Source organism: Amblyomma mixtum, chromosome 5, assembly GCF_055824585.1.
Source record: "Amblyomma mixtum isolate Tamu chromosome 5, ASM5582458v1, whole genome shotgun sequence".
Taxonomy (NCBI): Eukaryota; Metazoa; Arthropoda; class Arachnida; order Ixodida; family Ixodidae; genus Amblyomma; species Amblyomma mixtum.
This window is the reverse complement of record NC_143016.1, coordinates 168,544,704-168,564,733: the sequence shown is the minus strand read 5'-3', so window position 1 is coordinate 168,564,733 and position 20,030 is coordinate 168,544,704. Positions and strand designations below refer to the sequence as shown.

General features: G+C 49.4%; 2 protein-coding genes across 2 annotated transcripts in view; one reads left to right on the top strand and one right to left on the bottom strand.

Moving 5' to 3' along the window:
• The window catches only part of LOC149344626 (sodium/nucleoside cotransporter 2-like), a 141,561-nt gene that overhangs the window by 68,364 nt on the left and 53,167 nt on the right, over nt 1-20,030 (bottom strand). The window lies entirely within an intron of this gene.
• Nucleotides 2,785-14,680, top strand: LOC149344627 (uncharacterized). Its single transcript, XM_089542806.1, has 3 exons — nt 2,785-2,793; nt 9,606-9,829; nt 14,266-14,680. The coding sequence occupies exons 1-3, from the start codon at nt 2,785-2,787 to the stop codon at nt 14,678-14,680; spliced, it is 648 nt and encodes a 215-aa protein (XP_089398932.1).

The following is a 20,030-nucleotide window of genomic DNA, read 5'->3' as shown; positions in this document are numbered from 1 at the left end:
ATAAAATGGTGGCGGTAGTCGTCAACCACCAGGGAGAACACATAACGAGCCTCACGGCCAGGGCATCAAATGTAGCAGAGGCGGAGGAGATAGCGATAGCCCTAGCAATGAGGGAGGGGGATAGAAAGGGGAGACCCTTGAATATCTTAACAGACTTACAAGAAGCGTGTCGAAACTACACAAAAGGAAGGGTAGGCAAAACGACACTCAGGATCCTCAGCGAGGGGACACCCTCGGGGAGGAGAGAAAAACATAGCATAATTTGGATACCAGGCCACGCGGGGGTCTGGGGCAACGAAAGGGCGGACGAACTAGCTCGAGGGCTTACTATCCGAGCTGGGGGGTCACAAGCCCCGGAGGAGCTCTGGACTAGCCTAGGGGCTGGGCACTCTGAAACACTAAGTTTATACAGGGGGCTAAGATACAAATACCCCCCACCACACAAAGAGCTAAGCAAGGAAGAAGCCGCAAAATGGCGGAAGCTACAGACAGGCTCCTTCCCCAACTTATATATACTAAGCAAGATGTTCCCGACACAATACCCCGCCACATGCCCTTGGTGCGAAGCGAGGCCAACACTATACCACATAACATGGGAATGCGACAGAAACATATCGTTCCACAAACACGACACACCAAGTGCGGAGCAATGGGAGAGCCGGCTCACCAGCTGCGAGCTAGAGGCCCAAAGGGCACTCATAGCACACGCAAGCGAGGTGGCCAGACTCAGTGGAGCCCTGGACTAGGGTACCACCCAAGGCTAAGGAGGCAACCTCAAGACTTGAAGAGAAGACTTGAAGAAGACCTCCACCGCAGGCTAAATCTTAGAAATCAATAAAGTTTCTACTCACTCACTCCATCAAACAGCAGCTTGACGCGGCGACTGCCCCCCCTATTTGACGACATTTGGCAGCACGAGATAGGTCAGCACACAGATCGGAAACATACAGAGTTAATTAATGAAAGAAATCTCGAACAAAAATTCAAAAAATTTCCCTTACGGAGTGTCTCAGGTGTCCACCGTTATATGTTAGACAGATACTGCGCCATTTTTTTTCCTCAAAAACCAATTTACCAACTTGCCAGCTTGTACCTCTTATTAAGCCTAATTACGATAGCTGCCACCCTCTAATTAATATTATAGAAGTCCCCTATGTTGCCAGATATATCATCATTTATGAGAAATCCCACACCTAGTTCTCGTCTGTCCGCTAAACCACGATATACGCAGTACGTGCCCGCCCTGTAGTACTGTATATCTGCCCTCCAAACCTCACTAAGCCTTATGACATCCCATTCAATACCAACTGATTCCTCGAACTGCACTGCTAGGCTAGTATCACTGGATAAGGTTCTGGCGTTAAACGTTGCGAGGTTCAGATTCCAATGGCTCCCTGTCCATTGAAGGGTTCTAAATTCATTTCCGACCACGTGTGGGCTTTCAACCCGTACCAGAGTATCAGCACAAGGGCATTTTCGCATTTCTCTGGCTTCAATGGATGAATGAAAAACTTTGCGGCTCGGTAGAGGTCGTAGCGAGCTTGGTGGTTAGAGCACCTAATCTGGTGTTTCTGCCCATGCTACGGCGATACTGGCCCTGTCGGTCAGTCAGTCTACACTGATATCCCAGGTGATCTCGACACAGCAGTGCCTCCCACTGATACGTTCTGGAGTTTGGTAGGTGAGAGACTGCCGTTATTTGTGGCAGCCCCGTCATGTCAGAAACGATTGGTAAGTCCCCGCACCAAAGGCAGGTGTTCCGGGAGGATGAGTTTTGTGTAAGTCAAAGAAGTGTTGGAATGCGTCGGTTTGTGAATGTCTGCAGCGGACCGACTGCTCCCCGCTTTTGAGTGAGTAGGGAAGTAGCATTGGCGGCCTTCTCGGAAATTCTCCAGGATTGCACCGTATCTCTGTACACCCTAAACACGAATACACCTATATGGGTGTAAAAAGGGAGTAAGGTGTCCTCTAGCACAATTTTATACAAGGGAGGGCGCTAGTGGACAGATTTCTTCCTTTTTACTCCTTTGTAGAGTATAGAGTGTATGACCGGAGTGGATTGCCGTTCGCGGTCAGCTGCTCGGTTGACGCTGCAGGGAGCTATGGCGCCGGATGCTTTTTTTATTTATTTAAAACACTTTCCATAAAGGCATAATTTGGGTTCGCTGTATACTATAGGAAATCTACTATGTTTTCAGTTAAGCCGGCGTGTCCTGGGGCCTAGTGACGGTGCACTGCACTTCCTCCTGTTCGACTTGACTCAGTATAGCCAGTGTTAGTTTGTAAAGCTTGCCGTTAGTGAAATTAAGGGAGGTCGTTTGGAAGTCGGAAATTGCTGTGAGAGACCTATGCTTTCGGCGATGACGAGAACAATCGCTGTCTCCTCGGCTTCCGTCATGGAGCAGTCCCTGGAGCAGTTCTGTTCCTTCCGAATGCAGCCTTAGTTATCAAACCCTCCATCTTCAGCTAAGAAGCCGAAAGCCAGAGAGATAGAACGCAAAAATTTCGCATTATGAACCGTGTCTAGCATTATGCAGTTTCCGTGACGTCGTAAGGTAGTCCCCTTTTCTTCGTCTTGAGTGCTGAAAGATAACTGCTCCACGGTTAATTCACTTGGTGAAGTTTTCTTATTAAGATAGCGGCATTTTTTTTTTACCGGATCAAATCTTTAGGCGAAAAAGTTCTATTTCGAAAAGTCAATAAAGAGAAAGATGAAAGCGCAGAGGATGGCGCCATGCGAACAGGAAGGGCTGACACAGGACGACGACGAAGAAAGCGTCCAGGATGGCTCGGGTAAGTCCGCACTAGCATGAACTGGTGCCTTGAGGGCTCGCGGAAGGCAAGCCGTCAGCAACCCCGCCTCTGCGGTCTCTAACATGATGCGTAAGCGAAGAATGCGCTTAGGCCAGGGCGATAGTGCGCTGAATGGCAAAAAAATGTGTGTTTGGAAGGGGCGTGCTAAACCTTGCACGCGATCGCTGATATAACGGTATTCAAATTTGAAGGAAGGCTTAAGCTTCGGCTCCAGAGTATGACGCGGTAGTGCTAATGCCCAAATATACCGGTCATTCTCTTCTTAACATTCATACACCCCTGGAAGTCCTCACACCACTCCTGGCACAGTGGTGCAGCGGTTCAGCGATGCGCCACTGCCCCGGCGGTGGCAGGCGCTGCCACAGGTGGGATTTGTGCCTCCAAGAGTTGCTCTTTCTGAGCAGCACCTCGCGACCAATCATTATTTTCACTGCCACCTGCCACGTTGGGCAGTTTGCTCGCAATCCAAAGGCCAGGTTGTGATGACGCCATCAGGCCACTTGGCCTATAGGTGGCCCACCTGCCACGTAGGCTGCTTCTCGGGGGTCTTTCGGAGATTTTTTGCTCAAGGTCAGCGACGCCGACGCCGACTGACGATAGACACCGACGACGACTTTTTGCGACGCGGGTTCCTTACGCTGTCGCGTTGAAAGAACAAAGACCGATACTTTAACGTTGAGACAACGCCGGCGCTATAGAAGACATCGTGATGGGGAGCTTCGGATGTGATGCGGTCGCCAGTGCATTGACACGTCCGGACATGCGGACTTTGCGCATTTGGTGAGCGCAGCCGTGTCGATGTCGCCGACGCCATAGCGATTGGTCCTCGACGGTTGCTCCTTGCAACCATCAAAACGGCCAGGAATTCTCCATTCTTGACAAAGGATTTCGTTAGTCTCTTAAACCTTCAAAAGAACAATTACTTAAGGAACTCGTTATTGCTATTATTGTACGTTATCGTACAGCACGTATGCTTTTTTGGTTCCTCAAAAAGTGATTAATGAAACTTCGAATGCTTTCGTGCACTCGCCCCTTGAGAGAGCCCTAGGCTTTTGAAACACGGAGAGAGAGCCGCCCCGCTGCCCATCTCCTTTCCCGAACAATTTGCTTCCGCTCCCTTTGGGTCTCATTGCCTCGCACTCCTCACCGCCGTTCCCTTTATGTCAAGTCCCACCTATGTCTTGCCGGGCCGGTCGCAAGCTGAACAGCCTACGTGGTGCTGAGGTGCGATTTCATGAGAAAGTGTCTCGGTGATACGTTCAGAGACGCTGGAGCGATAAATCTCCGCGAAAAATTCTATGAAGAGCTCTTCTAGCTTGAAGCAGCATCTGAAGCGCAGCGTTAGCAGATTGAAGACTGTAAAGAAACGGTAGCAACTTTATAACGCAGCACATAAATTCGGGTTACTGCGAAGGCGGACAGGTGGAAACGCGTGTGCGTGGCAGCAAGAACAGCAGCGTGCAGAAACACAATACTAGACAAACATTTGCGGGATGCAGGTTTGCGAAAAAAATTATTACTGTACGGTCTTACAAAGTAGGCTAACAAAAAGCACTGAAGTGCAAGGAGGCATGCTTGCTCCATCCTCTGGAAGAATACCAGCTGACTGACTACAGATGAACTGCAGATCGGGCTAGTTGGTGTAGATTCATAATGGTGGTTCAACAGCGCACACACGCGCACTGTGTGTTTGCGCTGTTGAACCACCTTTATGACTGCAGATCGATGCCTTGCCGAAATAATTGTTTCCCCGCTAATCCACATCGCATAAGCCTTTGCCCATTTCTGGACATGTACGGTCTGTCAAAAGTAACCAGGCTGCATGGTTTGCTTCTAGCTTGAATAGTGGAGCCCTTGTGGCTTTCCTAAAGATCAAAACGTATTGGAAGGTAATAAGACCCCCAGTCCTTACCTTTAACGACCATTTCAGCTTCAGGGAAGCTGTAAGGGCTCCACTGTACGAGCTAGCGGCAAACCATGCAGCCTGGTTACTTTTGACAAAGACTGTACATTGTCTCCTTGAAATGCACTGAGAAGAACCTTTAAGTTTCTTTCTCCTTACCATGTACACCCCCCGTCAAAAGTATACAGCCCAAGGGGTTTGATTGTGAGGCCCTCAGCATGGCTCATTATGCATCCTCAGTAACCGTGATCTCTCTAAAGAGGAGAGGCATTGCGTTCTCAATCCTCCCAAGGTTTGGACAGCTTGATGCGCCAGGGAGCCACGCTAAACAGCTTCGAAGCAAACCTCTTGGACTGTATACTTTTGACGGGGACTGTACATTTGTCGTCTACACTTTGTACAAACTTGCATGCAGTAACGAAGCGCCGATTTCAAACGCAACCGAAGGTCTGCGGTAACCGGGGTGAACGCATGAAATCCATTGTATACCTAGTATTGTACCGGGTCCGGTAGCTCCAGCATCCAAGAGCTGCCTAGCTAATCAAGATAGAAAGAGGCGGTGATAACTACCCTCTCATTCTCCATCTGCTTGTCTGCATAACCGACGTGCCTAAAAACGGCTTTCGCGTACTGCTCAGCGCAGTTTTCTTTAAAAAAGCGGAACAGTAGAAAGCAGCACTCATTGCCAGCGGCGAAAAGCGGGCATCAAGCACCTTGTTTTTCGAAACCAAACCACAGGAAGTCACAGGTGCATCAAGTGCTCTGATCTGCATTTATAAGGCATCGCACATGAAATCACTGTACTTTTGCCGAAACTATAGCTACCTAATCAGCTATACAAAGTCAACAAGAAGTGAGTTAGCCGTATATGTCAAATGCAGTCTAGGGGCGCTATGCCGGAAGGCCCGAGTTTGGCGCTCGCCCGAGTTTCATCCGAGTTTGCGATGACGGCAGTCAGTGAACGAAGATAGCGCGGAACGTGCGCAGGCAGCGGACAATAAAATGTAGAGATAAAGCCACGTAAAGGCGATACAAGCGCACCCTGCGCGCCTGTTTCACACTTCAAACACAATACACTGCGCAATACCAGGCCGCAGCGCTACCTGAAGTTATCAGCGCCATATCAGCAATCGTGAAATCGTGACTTCTCTGCTATCTATCTGCACACTCGCCGCTAGCTGTTCGACACGCCTTTTCGGGCGCGTCAAAGGCGTGTCTTCTCTTTCAGCTCTGTCTGTCTCTCCATTTCCGAAGACGAACAGTGCGCACTAGGTGCACTCTTGTATCAACCCTTTCTCTTCTCTCGAATACGTTAAAAGGCAACAGATAATATTGTGAACATTTTGTTCATTTCTAAATGTATTTTAAAATCTGAATCCAATGAAGCGTTGTCGAAAAGCATAGCTTTAGGAAATTAACAAAGATTTGACACTTTCTGCCGCTAGAGGCGATAGTGAGGCAATTGCTTGCAGCGTGGCTTGCATACGAACTAGAGCGGCAGCCCACCGTGTCGAAAACGAGAGAGCTCCTGCGCTGACACGCCGCCGGTAGCGCGGCCTTCGACTGGAAAGACTGGGCAACTACTACACGCTGAATCTGTCTTATTTTTCGGCCATTGCGATAATATATTTTATTGTGTCGTTTATCAAAATATAACAGTCATGCATCTTCTGGCTTGCATAATAAACAAAAGCAAAAAACTGAGCTTCACTGCACCCCCGCGTCACTGCTGCTCTCTGCAGTGACCTCAGGTGGAGCTCTCCGCTGCTACGGCCGCTGCCGCACCCCGCTATGGCCAACCATTGCTTTTAGTACGCTCTTGGCGAATCTCAGCGGTAGAAATTGGCCGTGCGAGCGGCTGTGATGCGGTGTGAGAAAAAAAAATTGCTGTTTGGCTGTGTTCAATGATTCATTACGTATGCCTGTTGTGTGTGACGCCTCTTTAGTGCACTGCGGATGCGAAGAGCGTGCTACCCAGCGACACAACTCATCCTATGTCATCAGACGCTGACTAAAAGCTGTGAAGGGGGTGGCGCGCGTATCTGCGTAGTATTTGTTAACGTCGCGCACTTCAAGGTTTTGCGGACTGGTTTGGTCACTAACGTCGATCGCCGTTGTACACCGCAGGGACATCGCATTAATATCATTCGGGCAGCTGAGAGATCCTGTTTGTAATAATGGAATCGGACTTATAACAGAGAAAGGTGTTACGGTTGTGAAGTACGCAGTGCTTGCATGCTAGAAATTACAAACACTTTATTGCACTGGGTCTGGAGCAGCGATCGTTTGTCGATCCCAGATGTATTTGACACATTGATGCTGAGCTTTATCACCGATGAAAGGACGGCCAAGCCAAACACCTGTGATGCGATGTTGTTGGAGTAGGACGTGCTCCAAGCACCGGTTCATCGTCGTGCTCCGTGTTTGACGCCTTGCAAGCAGGTGTGACGCGCCTTCAGCGTTGTGCTGTGTCTTACGTGGTTGCAACAGGCTATAGTGTTGTGCAATCTTGGTATGCGAGCGAAGAAATCGGCGGCTTTCGCCACGTTGCGTGTCCTTCGCAGAGGTGCTTAGATTTATCAGCGATGACGTCCGTTTTGCCTGTTATATTTCGATGGTCAACATCGTCGATGTCTGTCAGCAATCAGCACAGCCGCGCAGCATACCTGTAGCCGGCAGGGATGTTGGGAGTGGCCCACCCATAGCGCGTACGCCTATAATTTATGTACGGCACGCCGGGGGCGTGACCAATGGTTTTGATTGACAGGTGAACTCGGAGCTACACTCGTGAACGGTGAAGTGCCCCGAATTCATCTCGGGACTGTCATGGCGGCAGCAGCAGCAGCCTGGGTAATCGCTTCCTCTGAAGGGAAATGTCAGTACGGACGGCTGGACCCGTTTACTGCCTTGGCCGACGACGAATTCTAGCGACCTTTTCGCCTCTCCAAAAAATCGGTACGATGGTTGTGTAAATAGTTAGGCGACGACCCACGCCTGCGGAGAGTGCGTACCGGGCTTCATTCGCTTTCGGTCGAAGAGCAAGTCCTCTGCGCCCTACGGTTCTTCGCGACTGAGAGCTTCCAGGGGAGCGTCGGCGCAGACCGCTTTATTGGACGCCAATAAAGCACTGTGAGCCGCTGTGTGAGGGACATCTCCAACGCGCTTATCGACGCGGCTGTGCAGAAGCGGTGGCTCGCATTGCCCACGACTGCGGCCGAACGTGCGTATGTTGAGGAGCGTTTCCTTCTGCGCGGCGGCATCACAGACGTCGTGGGATGCGTCCACCGGACCTACATTGGCGTAAAGGCCCCTTCGAAGTCGAGCCCTGACATGGTGAAGGCCAACTATTTCACGAGGAAGGCACATTATGCATTGAACATTGCAATCAGTAAAAAAAGATAATTGTTCTCGCCAAGTCCTTTGGGCTATCTCTACAGCACAGTGCCAAAGTCGGTCCCAGACTCTTTTGGCGAAGACTGGATCAGCCGCTAACCGGTTCCACAGAACAATTCATAACATGCCAGGTACCTTAAGAGAGGCCCACAAAAAAAAAGTGGGCTCCTCGGCAACGGCGAAATCGAAAGTTGCAGATGGCCACTTGTTAATCGGGCCACTGCAGAGCACTCACCACTGTGCTAATTAATTAAATCCGACGAATGAATGTCATCTTTCGCACACACCTCTCACTTGCATCTAAAAAGTATAGTCACAATGCTGCAGAATCGGGAAGATAACCGCCACTGCTGACCAAAAGCCGGTGCGAGCTCATTGACAACGAATTTCGGACAGCTCACATTAACGCGGTATGCATGAAATGAACAGATGCATGCAGTTCATTTCAGAACACGGCATAATATTCAAGCGATTCTGAACAAACCGAGTTTTCTCATTCAAGTCACGCGAAATTCAACTTGCGATGAAAAAAAAAATGTGTGCTAAAAAAGTTTCACCATGCGGGATTTGAACCCACGCGCTCCCATTGCCTGTCGACTCTCCGGAGCGACGCGTTAGACCACACGGCCACAGAACAGCGCGGAGTGATACACCTCTCTTTATTTTTTTTGCGTGCTACTTCCGTAGCGTTGCACATGTACCTCGTCGCCATTGGCCGTCAGCTGATCACGGGCGTTGGTAGCGTTCCCTCGCGGTACAAAGCAAAATTTAATAATGCATAAATCACTCCAAAGCGCTTTAAATCCAAATCTTGCACACTATAAAATGCTTATAAAGGTGTATTAAGTGCATTATAAAATTCAACAAACCATGTTTGTCTAATTGCACACGCAGTGCACTTGGTGGAGCGACACACAAATGAAAAGTGCACCGGCGGTTGGCTTACGTGACCCGTTCTTTGTAGACCGCCCAAGAAGCCGATGAGGTGGCGCCGATGTGATGATAATGCACGGAATATATCCAGATAACCCAATGAAGTTGGAGGCGTGACGAGGGTGGGATTTTGTCTAGCTACCATTAGTTCACTCATCTGAGGGCGTCGCCAGAGCTCGGGAAGATTCCGAGTTTCAGCAAACTCGAGCCTTCCAGCATAGCGCCCTAGCACTGTTCAGAAGTGGTGTGCAATCTTACGGAGTTACGGGGCAAAGAAGCTACTTTCTCCTTTTTGAAAAAAATGCTTTGCTTGAGATACATGTAGGTTGTGCTACACAGTCGACACCGCCGAAATAAGCGGAGCGAGATTGCTTTGCTTGCGACTTACTGGGGTTGGCACTTTCTTCTCAGTGCCCATACTACACTAAACACGAATGCGCCTACATGAAAACAAAAATGGCGTGAGCTGTCTACTATCGCACACCCTTTATAGTATATAAAGGGTGTGCGATAGAAGTATACCTGAAGCGATCAGTTGTGGTAAAAAGCTTCTGGGTGCCAGAACGAATCTGCGACGAACAAACATCTTTGTTTTGTTTTTGCGTGTAATTATTTCCTTTTGTCTTTTGCCATTCACCAGCGTGAAGTGGGCGGACAAGGCAGCATCTCCGAGGACCGACTGAGATGGCTTCTCCTGGCTCTCGTCATCATATTGAGTATCTTATGTGTCGTCCTGTCCATCTACGTCAACCCACAGAACGAGCCAGTCAGAGAGGAAGAATTTGAGTAAGGGACACGCACTTACAAAAGGCCTTGCTTGTTCAGTCTCAGTGCAACACTATACTCCGTTTCATACATCAGGTGCAACGCTATGAAAGGTAGGGAAGTAGTCCGCGAGAAAAAATAAAGGGAGAGGTAATAAGGGAGTGATTACTCATTGGCATCCACCCGAACGCAGCCATACGGCTACAAAGGAAAGCTATACAGCTTTCTCAGAAACTTCGCAGTTAAAGAAAAATTCGTCCTGGTCCGGGGTTCGAGCCCGGGACCACCGCTTCACCGGAGCAGTCGCTCTACCAACTGAGCTAACCGGGACGGCAAGCTTATGGTAGGGCGAGAGCGAATTGATCAATAACTCGAAGGGGGAACAGAGTTGGTCAAATGTTTAGGGGAATCCCCCAAGGTGGAGTACATTTGGAATAAGGGAGTAATTACTCATTGGCATTCACCCGAGCGCTGCCATACGGCTACAAAGGAAAGCTATAGAGCTTTCTTAGAAACTTCGTAGTTAAAGAAAAATTCACCCTTGAAGAAAATTCGCCGTATGGCTGCGCTCGGGTGGATGCCAATGAGTAATTACTCCCTTATTACAAATTTACTCCACCTCGGGGGATTCCCCTAAACATTTGACCAACTCTGTTCCCACTTCGAGTTATTGATCAATTCGCTCTCGCCCTACCATAAGCTTGCCGTACCGGTTAGCTGAGTTGGTAGAGCGAGTGCTCCGGTGAAGCGGTGGTCCCGGGTTCGAACCCCGGACCAGGACAAATTTTTCTTTAACTACGAAGTTTCTGAGAAAGCTGTATAGCTTTCCTTTGTAGCCGTAAGGCTGCGCTCGGGTGGATGCCAATGAGTAATTACTCCCTTATTACAAATTTACTCCACCTCGGGGGATTCCCCTAAACATTTGACCAACTCTGTTCCCACTTCGAGTTATTGATCAATTCGCTCTCGCCCTACCATAAGCTTGCCTTCCCGGTTAGCTGAGTTGGTAGAGCGACTGCTCCGGTGAAGCGGTGGTCCCGGGTTCGAACCCCGGACCAGGACGAATTTTTCTTTAACTACGAAGTTTCTGAGAAAGCTGTTTAGCTTTCCTTTGTAGCCGTATGGCTGCGCTCGGGTGGGTGCCAATGAGTAATTACTCCCCTATTACAAAGTTACTCCACCTTGATGGATTCCCCTAGAGATTTGACCAAAGGGAGAGGTGTTTCTCCGTGGTTATTCTGTGGCAGAGTGATATACGGCACGATAAGGCGACAGCATGTCGTCAGCAATAAAAGCGCATTTACTCAAGCTCATGACGAATGTATCATCCAATAAGCCTGCGGAGAAAGCATTTACTGCTTTTCGCTCACCACAAGGAACGCACTACTTTTTGATCGCGGATGTAGACAGTGCAAACAAACGCGCTAGCTTTGAGAGCGTTGCACCTGATATGCATGAAACAAACTTTACTGGTCCATAGACTACGTGCGCTGCGTTTCCCGTACGAGGGCGTTCGGCTTTCAGGCCGAGTAGGTGACAAGTGACTGCGCGGAAGCCATCGTCTCGCGATTACGAAGACTGCTTCCCAGTTCGGTCGCACTGGGTTCCGAAACTTAAGAAACTAAGCTGGAGGCAGAAAACAAAGCTAACGGAGCACCAAAACATTTTTTATCTTCTGTGCCTTTAGCCAGGGTTAAACAAATCGAGTAGCGCCGCTGTCAGTGCAGCGGCGATGTATGGTGCTACAAATGTACCGACAAATATGTCGGATCAGTGGTTATGGTGCTTGACTGCTTGACACGAAAAACGTGGGTTCGGTCCCGGCCGCGGCGGTCAGAGTTCAATAATGCTAGAGGCCCATCTACTGTGCGATGCCAGTGCACGTTAAAGAACCCCAGGTGGTCGAAAATATCCGGGGCCCTCCACTACGGCGTCCCTCATAGCCTGAGTCGCAATGGGACGTTAAAGCCCATAAAACCAAACCAACCAACCATGAAGCACGCCGATGAGCTAGAAACAGCGGCGCCTGTGTAGCTGATCCGACTGCCTGTTCTACCAAGCACTTGATTATGGTTTGCTAAAAGCCTCTTCTGCAGTGTTTTTTTTTTATATGGTACGTAGCCACGCATGCGCAGTCGGGCTCTCGGTAACGACAACGGTAACACGGTATACACTGTTTGCTAAAGGTCTCTAATGTATCCCAAATGAAAGGCAACGTCGGCCAGAGTACGCCAACACGTGTCTAATGTTACCCCGAGATGTATATAATCTTGGCAGGCTATTTTAACTGGCAAGTAATGCTTTACAATGTTTGCTAGTGTATTTCCATCGCCGTAGCAAACTGTTTAGTATGGGTAGCCAGCAGTGCAGAAATAATGGATAAGTTTGGCCATTGTTGGATGTCACTTGGAACGGCGCAACAAATATTCGAGACGATTTGTCAGCGATAGGCCTTCAAAGGCACCGGATGGATAAGCAGTTTACTTTCTCAGCAAATTTACCCAAGAAAATGTGGAATTAGCGGCAAATTTTGATCAAGCAATACACTATAGCTTTCCCTATCCTACCTTTTTTGCGACGGGGATTATGGCGACGGTCGCCGAAACGAGAAGCGAGACCTCATCGCTGCACTCATTTCGTTTTCAAGGCAAACTTTTTGCGATAACAGGCTTTTGCTTTAAAGGCTGTGTCCAGATTTTTCACTGCACCAAGTCTTACTGGCCGTCAAGTGCTGCTGCCATGAAAACACATATACCAGAAGAAGAACGTTAAGATAAATTTTGCATGCACAGCGTATGCAAAAGAGCTGGCCCCTGTCCGCGTTTCCTTTTTTTTTTCGAAGGCGAATTTAAAATGGGACATTACGACCTTAAATCAGTGCTTGTTATCGATATCTAATACGAATGCGCTAATGAAACAAGCTACGAGTGTTCTTTCACTGAGGCCGTGTACTATATGTATACCCAGTGCATGTCTTAATTGGTTTGGTGTGGTTTATGGGTGTTTAACGTCCCAAAGCGGCTCATGCTATGAGGGACGCCGTAGTGAAGGGCTCCGGACATTTCGGCCACCTGTGGTTCTTTAACGTGCACTGACATCGCACAGTACATGGGCCTCTGGAATTTCGCCTCCAAAGAAATTCGACCGCAAAGAAATTCGACGGTCAGCAGCCGAGCGCCGTAACCACTGAGCCACCGCGGCGGCCCAGTAGTAGTTAATTGGTATGGTATGTGCTGCTTAATGTCCCAAAACTGCACGTGGCCTATGAAAGAGAGGCTAGAGGGCTCCGTATCAGTTCGACATCATGGGGGTTCTTAACTTTCACTGATGTTATGCCGCAGCCGGGAGTTGTGATATATGCATGGGGAGGGCAGATGTTCTTGCGCGAGGAGAATATGCCTCTAAATTTTTTAAATAATATTCTTGAAAGTTAAAATCTGCGGTTTTAAAGCCCCGCAGATAACTGCTTAAAGTGTTGATTTATTTAAAGCACGAAGTGCGCTTGAGACAAACTCGCGCGGCACCGTCGGAGTGCGCATTCCCCACAAAGCGGCATGTCTTCTAGTCATATTTTGTGATGGCAACTAACAGTGCGAGAGGTTTTTTTTTTTTCCTGTCTCTGCGTGTCCACAGAAGCTAAACATTCACTATATGCGTGTAGTACACGTTTGAATATTCTGCCAGGTCCTTGCTTCGAGGCTGCGACTGCTGACCAGCAGCAGCCAATCCGAGAGCTCTTAAGAAATCATTTATTTGCAGTCGCTCATATCACAGCTACCTAATGCAATATATTGCTGGTTTCTCACTGTATCATATATTTATAAACATTTAGCAGTGAAGCTATAGGGTTATCCCTGTGGGTAAAAAACGTAAAAACAACTAGGAAAAAAAGTTGTCTTCAGGCCGCACCATATTCATGTATCTTTGTCACGGCTTGCGCGTGTTGTTCAACAGGGAAGTTGTGTTCTTCTTGAAACTAAACCAGGCCAACATTAGCCACGCGCATTATGCCGCGGACGCAGTGTTTTAAGAAACACAAGTCAAGCATCGAGGCTGGTATATCGAGAGAAAGATTTTGTGGATTTGTTGCTTGGGACAAGCGAGCCAGCCCAAAGGAGGCTTTGCCCCGGCACGCTAGCTATGCACCGCTACTGCGCATGCGCAAGTAGCGAGCGCGGCGGCGGCACCTACGAGTCACCCGCGTAGCGACGGCGCGCCAGCTGTGCGCCGTGTGACGTCGCTGCTGCTCGCACATGCGCAGTATGGCCTTTCGTCAGCTCTGCGAAATGGCTCGGCGACTCGCGTAGTGCTGCTTTCTCAACAAAATTGTTATTGCCCAAGGTTCAGTATGTCCTTGGGCATGCATAGTTCGTGTTTTCTTGTTTTGTTTTATTTATTCCTCGATCCGAGCGTGCACCCCGCAGAGGCACTTGTTTCAGCGCATCTCGTTTCCGCAGCGCGCTCTGGCATGCGGCTGTGGAAGTGGACACGAAGATTATGGAGCAGGCAACGTGGAAGAAGCGGAGTCTGGAGACACTGCAGCTGTTGGCAGGGAAGCAGCGGAGTCCCGTCGATGCCAGGCAGGGCAGTCTGTTGGCCCACCTCTCTTCACTCAACAGCACCACAGGGACGTCGGCGAACATCACGCTCACCGCTGGTGGTGCCCTGCGCAAGCGTGAGCGCGCCACCGCCGACGGCAACCCAGACGCTGGAATTGCCGGCGGTGGCCGACGCAGGAGGCGCCGCTCAGCACCGCAACAGTACGTCGGCAAGAGGCTCGTAGGCAGTGGACCAGGCAGCTCGCACTTCGAGGACGCCGCCAAAGCTCCCGGCCACAATGCAGTGGAGGAGCACGAGGGGCTGAAGGCGTGAGCAGGGCTGCTCTCCAAGTGCACCGCGCTAAAATCCTTCAGGGCAGCCGGATGTGGAGTAACTGCGGAACAACCTGCTCTGGAAGAAGTGTTTACTGCCTGCTTCTCTCCGTCAAAAGAAGAAAAATAAAAGAAAGTCAACTGTGCGTTGTCTTTTATTTCTGTTTTTTTTGCAAATCCTGCACTTTTTCATCGCATCTGTGGCGCAGCTGGTAACGGAGCCTCCTGTACAACCTTCTGAGTAAGCAAAATTGGGCTGCACCGGAAAGAGAAGCTGCAAGTGTGCCCATATTTACTGCCTTAATTGATTGAATGGCATGGTTGGTCTATCAGGAACTTCATTCGTTTGTTCGCTGACCGACGGATGGAAGTAAATATGTGCATCTTCATCCTTATGACCCACCTCTCCCTAATTACTATCAGGAAGCAGGGAGTTGGAGTTGCATTCCTCTTATGCGCCTGTCTGGGTACAGTGTCAACGGTCGGGTTGTAAGCGTCCATATTCGCTCCTGTGCTCTACGACTTTGCACTGCAGATCAAAATTACAAAGGCATAGATAACACCGATAGCACTAAATCGACGAACCAGCAGTGCAAAGGTATTCTTGTACGAAGTGACTAGAGGCGGGAAACGACTTCCTGCGACCATGTAATACATAGAAGACGAGCGCGAGGATACGTCCTCCAGAAGTAGGCTGTTTTTATGTGCTCACGAAGAATCGACACATGCAGCTACCAGGGTCGTAGCCTCGGCTGTGTATCCATACAAAACTGTTCTGGAGTATGACAAACTCCGTGACGATGAGATATGAAAGGAGGCTTCATGAGGTTGCTTGCAGTGTAAGAAGCTCTAGGAAACTGAGCCGCAGCCTAGTCAACTCTGACCTTTCCGCGACTTCAGCTAGGCAGTGGCGTTAAAGAACCCCAGTTGGTCGAAATTTCCGGAGCGGATGCCTAAACCTGGCTGTTCCCAGTACACTACAAATACAAGAAACATGCCAACGACAACTTCGAACATTTTACATTGTGTGATACATCTTATCTTTTGGCAGAGAAAAGGTCATATTCCGATTTGTACAAGTGAAATGAAGTACCGCTTACGTAGTTATCACCACTTTTCATTACATGCTATGCTTCTAGTGGTCCTCACTGTTTTGTTCCCTATATGTGGTTGTTGTTACAAGACGCTCTTGTAGATGGCGCCAGCCGTACCGGCAACGCACCCGCCGCTTCCTCCGCTGTCGGAGAAGCAGCCTGCCACCACCGCAGGCAATGCGCCGATGCGCCGAGCGCACGGGCCCGACGGCCGCCGTCCTCCTCACCCTCTTATATACAAGTGGCAGACGACTCGGATTCCGCGGCGCCCCCACTTGAACAGCTACGCAGCAGACCCAGCCATGTATTCCTCCTAATCAGACCTATGTAGCCCAGACTGTAATAAACGTTCAATAATCCCCAACTAAAAGAAGTCCTCAGTTACTAGAGTCATCCTAGATTAGACAGGCACGAAACATGGTGTCAGAAGTGTAAAATTACCGCCAACGCCTCAACATGGAGAAGATTCCACCACCTGCGAAATTCGAAACCATTGGCAACGCAGCGGAACAATGGAGAGCCTTCAAGCAGAGCTTAACGCTGTACCTCAAAGCAACCAACACAGCGAAAGCACCGTCCGACCGGCAAGTAGCACTTCTTTTGACCGTCGGAGGCTCCACGCTTCTTGACATATATAACACTTTGGACTTCGGGAAACCAACAGGAGCAAGACCACACCCAGAATTTGACTACACGCATGTGATAAGCCTTCTCGACGCGCATTTCTTACCGAAGCATAACGAACTATACTCGCGATACGTCTTCCGCTCACGAATGCAGCAACAGGAAGAGCAGTTCGATGACTTTCTGACCGACCTGAAATTGAAAGCGCGCGACTGCGGGTTCGGGAACGAACGAGACAAATTGATCCGCGACCAGATCGTCTGTGGAATTTACGACGAGAGAGCGCGAGCGGACATTCTAAAGCTCGATGACCCAACCCTCGAGAGAGTTGTCAAAGTGTGTCTTGCTCATGAGGCTACAAAACAGCAAATGAAAGCATTTAAAGAGGGATCAGCTGCAAGCAACAGCGAAGTTCACACTGTGAAAAAGCAGCACCGTCGCAACTATGCCAGTAAAAGTCTAAAAGAAGAAAGGAAACCTCCGTTGATGGCGAATCTTCCGAAATGCAAGTACTGCGGAAGGAGCCACGAACGCAAAAGAACAGCCTGCCCAGCTTGGAAACAAGTGTGCGTTAAGTGCAGAAAGCGAAACCACTTCGCAGCAGTGTGCAAAGGCAGCAGGGCAGTGGCTAGTCTGGAGGTCGATAGCGACGAAGGGGACATTTTGGCAGTTAAGAGCGAAAAGCCCAGCTCAGTCTACACGCTGTTGGAAGTGAACGGAAACAAAGTAAAGTTTCAAGTAGACAGTGGAGCGGCAGTTGATGTGATTACAGCCAAATACGTCCAGCCACAGCAGCTGAGAGCGAGCGCAACGACACTGCGGACATGGAACGGAAGCAAAGTTTGCTCCAAAGGCAAAGCCCAACTTGAGGTCACTGCCAAAAATGGAAAGAAGCATGTCCTGGAATTCGTAGTTGTTGCTGATGAGCTCACACCTCTCATTGGAAGGAATACAGCAGAAACCATGGGTCTCATAACAATCGATTATGATCTGGTAGCTACAGTTAACGCTCCAGAGGAAGACTTCACAAAGCGCATAGTGGAAAAATTCCCAGACGTCTTTGGAGAAGCACTGGGGACGCTGCCGGGAACAGTACATCTGGTACGCGAGTGTGTATTCTGGCCCAGGATGAACACAGAACTGAAGGATTACATCGCAAGGTGCGAAGTGTGTCAGAAGCATGCGCATTCCCAACAACGAGAGACACTCATCCCTCATCCGGAACCGAGTTATCCGTGGGAAAGAGTCGGATGCGAGATCTTCGAGTATAAGGGGAAAAACTTTCTCGTCACAGTCGACTATCTCAGCAACTTTTGGGAAGTAGATCAGCTGAAGACGACAACTTCAACCCAAGTGATCCTAAAGCTGAAAGCTCACTTTGCTAGATACGGGATTCCAAGAATTCTGGTGAGCGACAATGGACCCCAGTTTGCGAGCGAGGAGTTTGAAAGGTTTGCGAAAAGCTGGAACTTCGAACACAAAACGTCAAGTCCAGGTTATCCACGTTCGAATGGAATGGCCGAATCAGCGGTAAAAACGGCAAAAATGCTATTCAAAAAAGCGGAAGAAAGCAAGTCAGAACCGCAATTGGCATTCCTAGATTTTCTAAATACACCATTGCAAGGATTAAACGCCAGCCCGGCACAACTGCTCATGGGTCGCCGCACCAGAACGACACTGCCGACCACAGCAAAGCTGCTTGAACCCGAAACGATAAACGTGACCGGCAAGAGGCAGGCAAGAAGACAACGAACAATCTTTTATCATGACAAACATGCCAAGGACCTGCCAACACTGAAAGAAGGACAAGGTGTGACTGTCCGACCGATTAGAAGCGGACCATGGTCTAAAGGAACCGAGACAAAAAGAGTTGATGACAGATCGTATGAAGTCAACGTGGGAGACAGCGTTCTGAGAAGGAACCGCGTGTTTATAAGAAGCCCACCAAAGAGTGCAACCAGCAACAAGGAACAAGAACAGAGAGAGCTTGAGTCCGAAGAAGGAAATGCTGAAACGGGAGACAACCAAACCAATGACACTGAACAGCAAGAAACCCAGCAGCGCCCTGATGTGACTCGCACGCCGGCACGACCTCAAAGAACAAGAATGCTCCCAAAGCGACTTCACGATTACCTGGTTGGATGACGGCAAGCTACAAAAAAGGGAGGATGTTACAAGACGCTCTTGTAGATGGCGCCAGCCGTACCGGCAACGCACCCGCCGCTTCCTCCGCTGTCGGAGAAGCAGCCTGCCACCACCGCAGGCAATGCGCCGATGCGCCGAGCGCACGGGCCCGACGGCCGCCGTCCTCCTCACCCTCTTATGGACAAGTGGCAGACGACTCGGATTCCGCGGCGCCCCCACTTGAACAGCTACGCAGCAGACCCAGCCATGTATTCCTCCTAATCAGACCTATGTAGCCCAGACTGTAATAAACGTTCAATAATCCCCAACTAAAAGAAGTCCTCAGTTACTAGAGTCATCCTAGATTAGACAGGCACGAAACAGTTGTCTTTTTTCGCGCTGCAGTTACGTCCAAGCTAAGCAACCAACTTGCCCAGAAGCTCGTTTTACAAAAGAACGAAGACCACCCTCAAGCACAGCATACGTGCACGTCGCCACGCGGTTTCACAGCGTTAGCACTGCGAGGAGGAGCCCAAGGCCGTGCAGCCGACTCGTCTAGGTGCGCGGAAAGTGATCGTAGAGCGCCGTTAGGAGAAGCGCCGCTTGCAGGAGCTCGGAGTGAAGTTCGATATATTTCGAACGACCAACGAAATCACATTTCGTTACAAGGCGCGAGTTTCGTACCATTTTACACGGGATTTTAAAGCGGATGATATGTTTGTTCGTTACAGACAGTAAGACGAAATATCCGGGCTCGACTTAGCGGCACCGCTCCCACTGCGATGTGACGCTTGTACTGGCTCGCCTGTGACTGGGAGCGGCCGTTACGAATACCTGCTCGTTTGAACTGGAGAGGGTCCCTCTTCAGCGTGCCACCCACTGCTGATACTCTTCCCTGGAAGCAGCAGTGCGTTCATTCAGCATTCGTCCATTCACAGAGGCCGCGGGTTCGTAGCTTTGACCATTAGTCGGAACGGCAGGCAACAGAACCACGCTACGTATTGAGAGATAGGCTTGAAAGTTTTGTTTCTTCGTTGCGATCCGTTGGCACGGCTTTTCTCATTTCTTACCCCTCCCGCTCTAGATAACAATACACCTTAATTCTCATGCGCAACGAAAATAGTTTTCAGAGAATCGCATATTAGTATTTAATGACGAGGAGAAGAAAAAACACTAAAATCGCTAAGCAATCAAGTGAAATTTATTCGATATAGATTATATGTCAACGAATCACACCTGCCCACTGCATGGAAAACCCCGAGGCAAAAAAAAAAACAAAGGCACGTGGAAGCAAATGCACTGTCGTGTAGGCAACACATGACTTGCTCACAGAAACGCGTTGCTGCTTCTATTTTGTATGGCTCAGCTATAGACCGTTTACAGTGAGCAGTTTGCTCTGTCCAAGAACTCTAGGCTGCCATTTCTGGCCTTCGAAGCCGTTGCTAACAGCATCGGGGCGCAGTGCGAAACACGTACTGCTGCGCAGCTTATGTAAGAACGTCAAGTGAT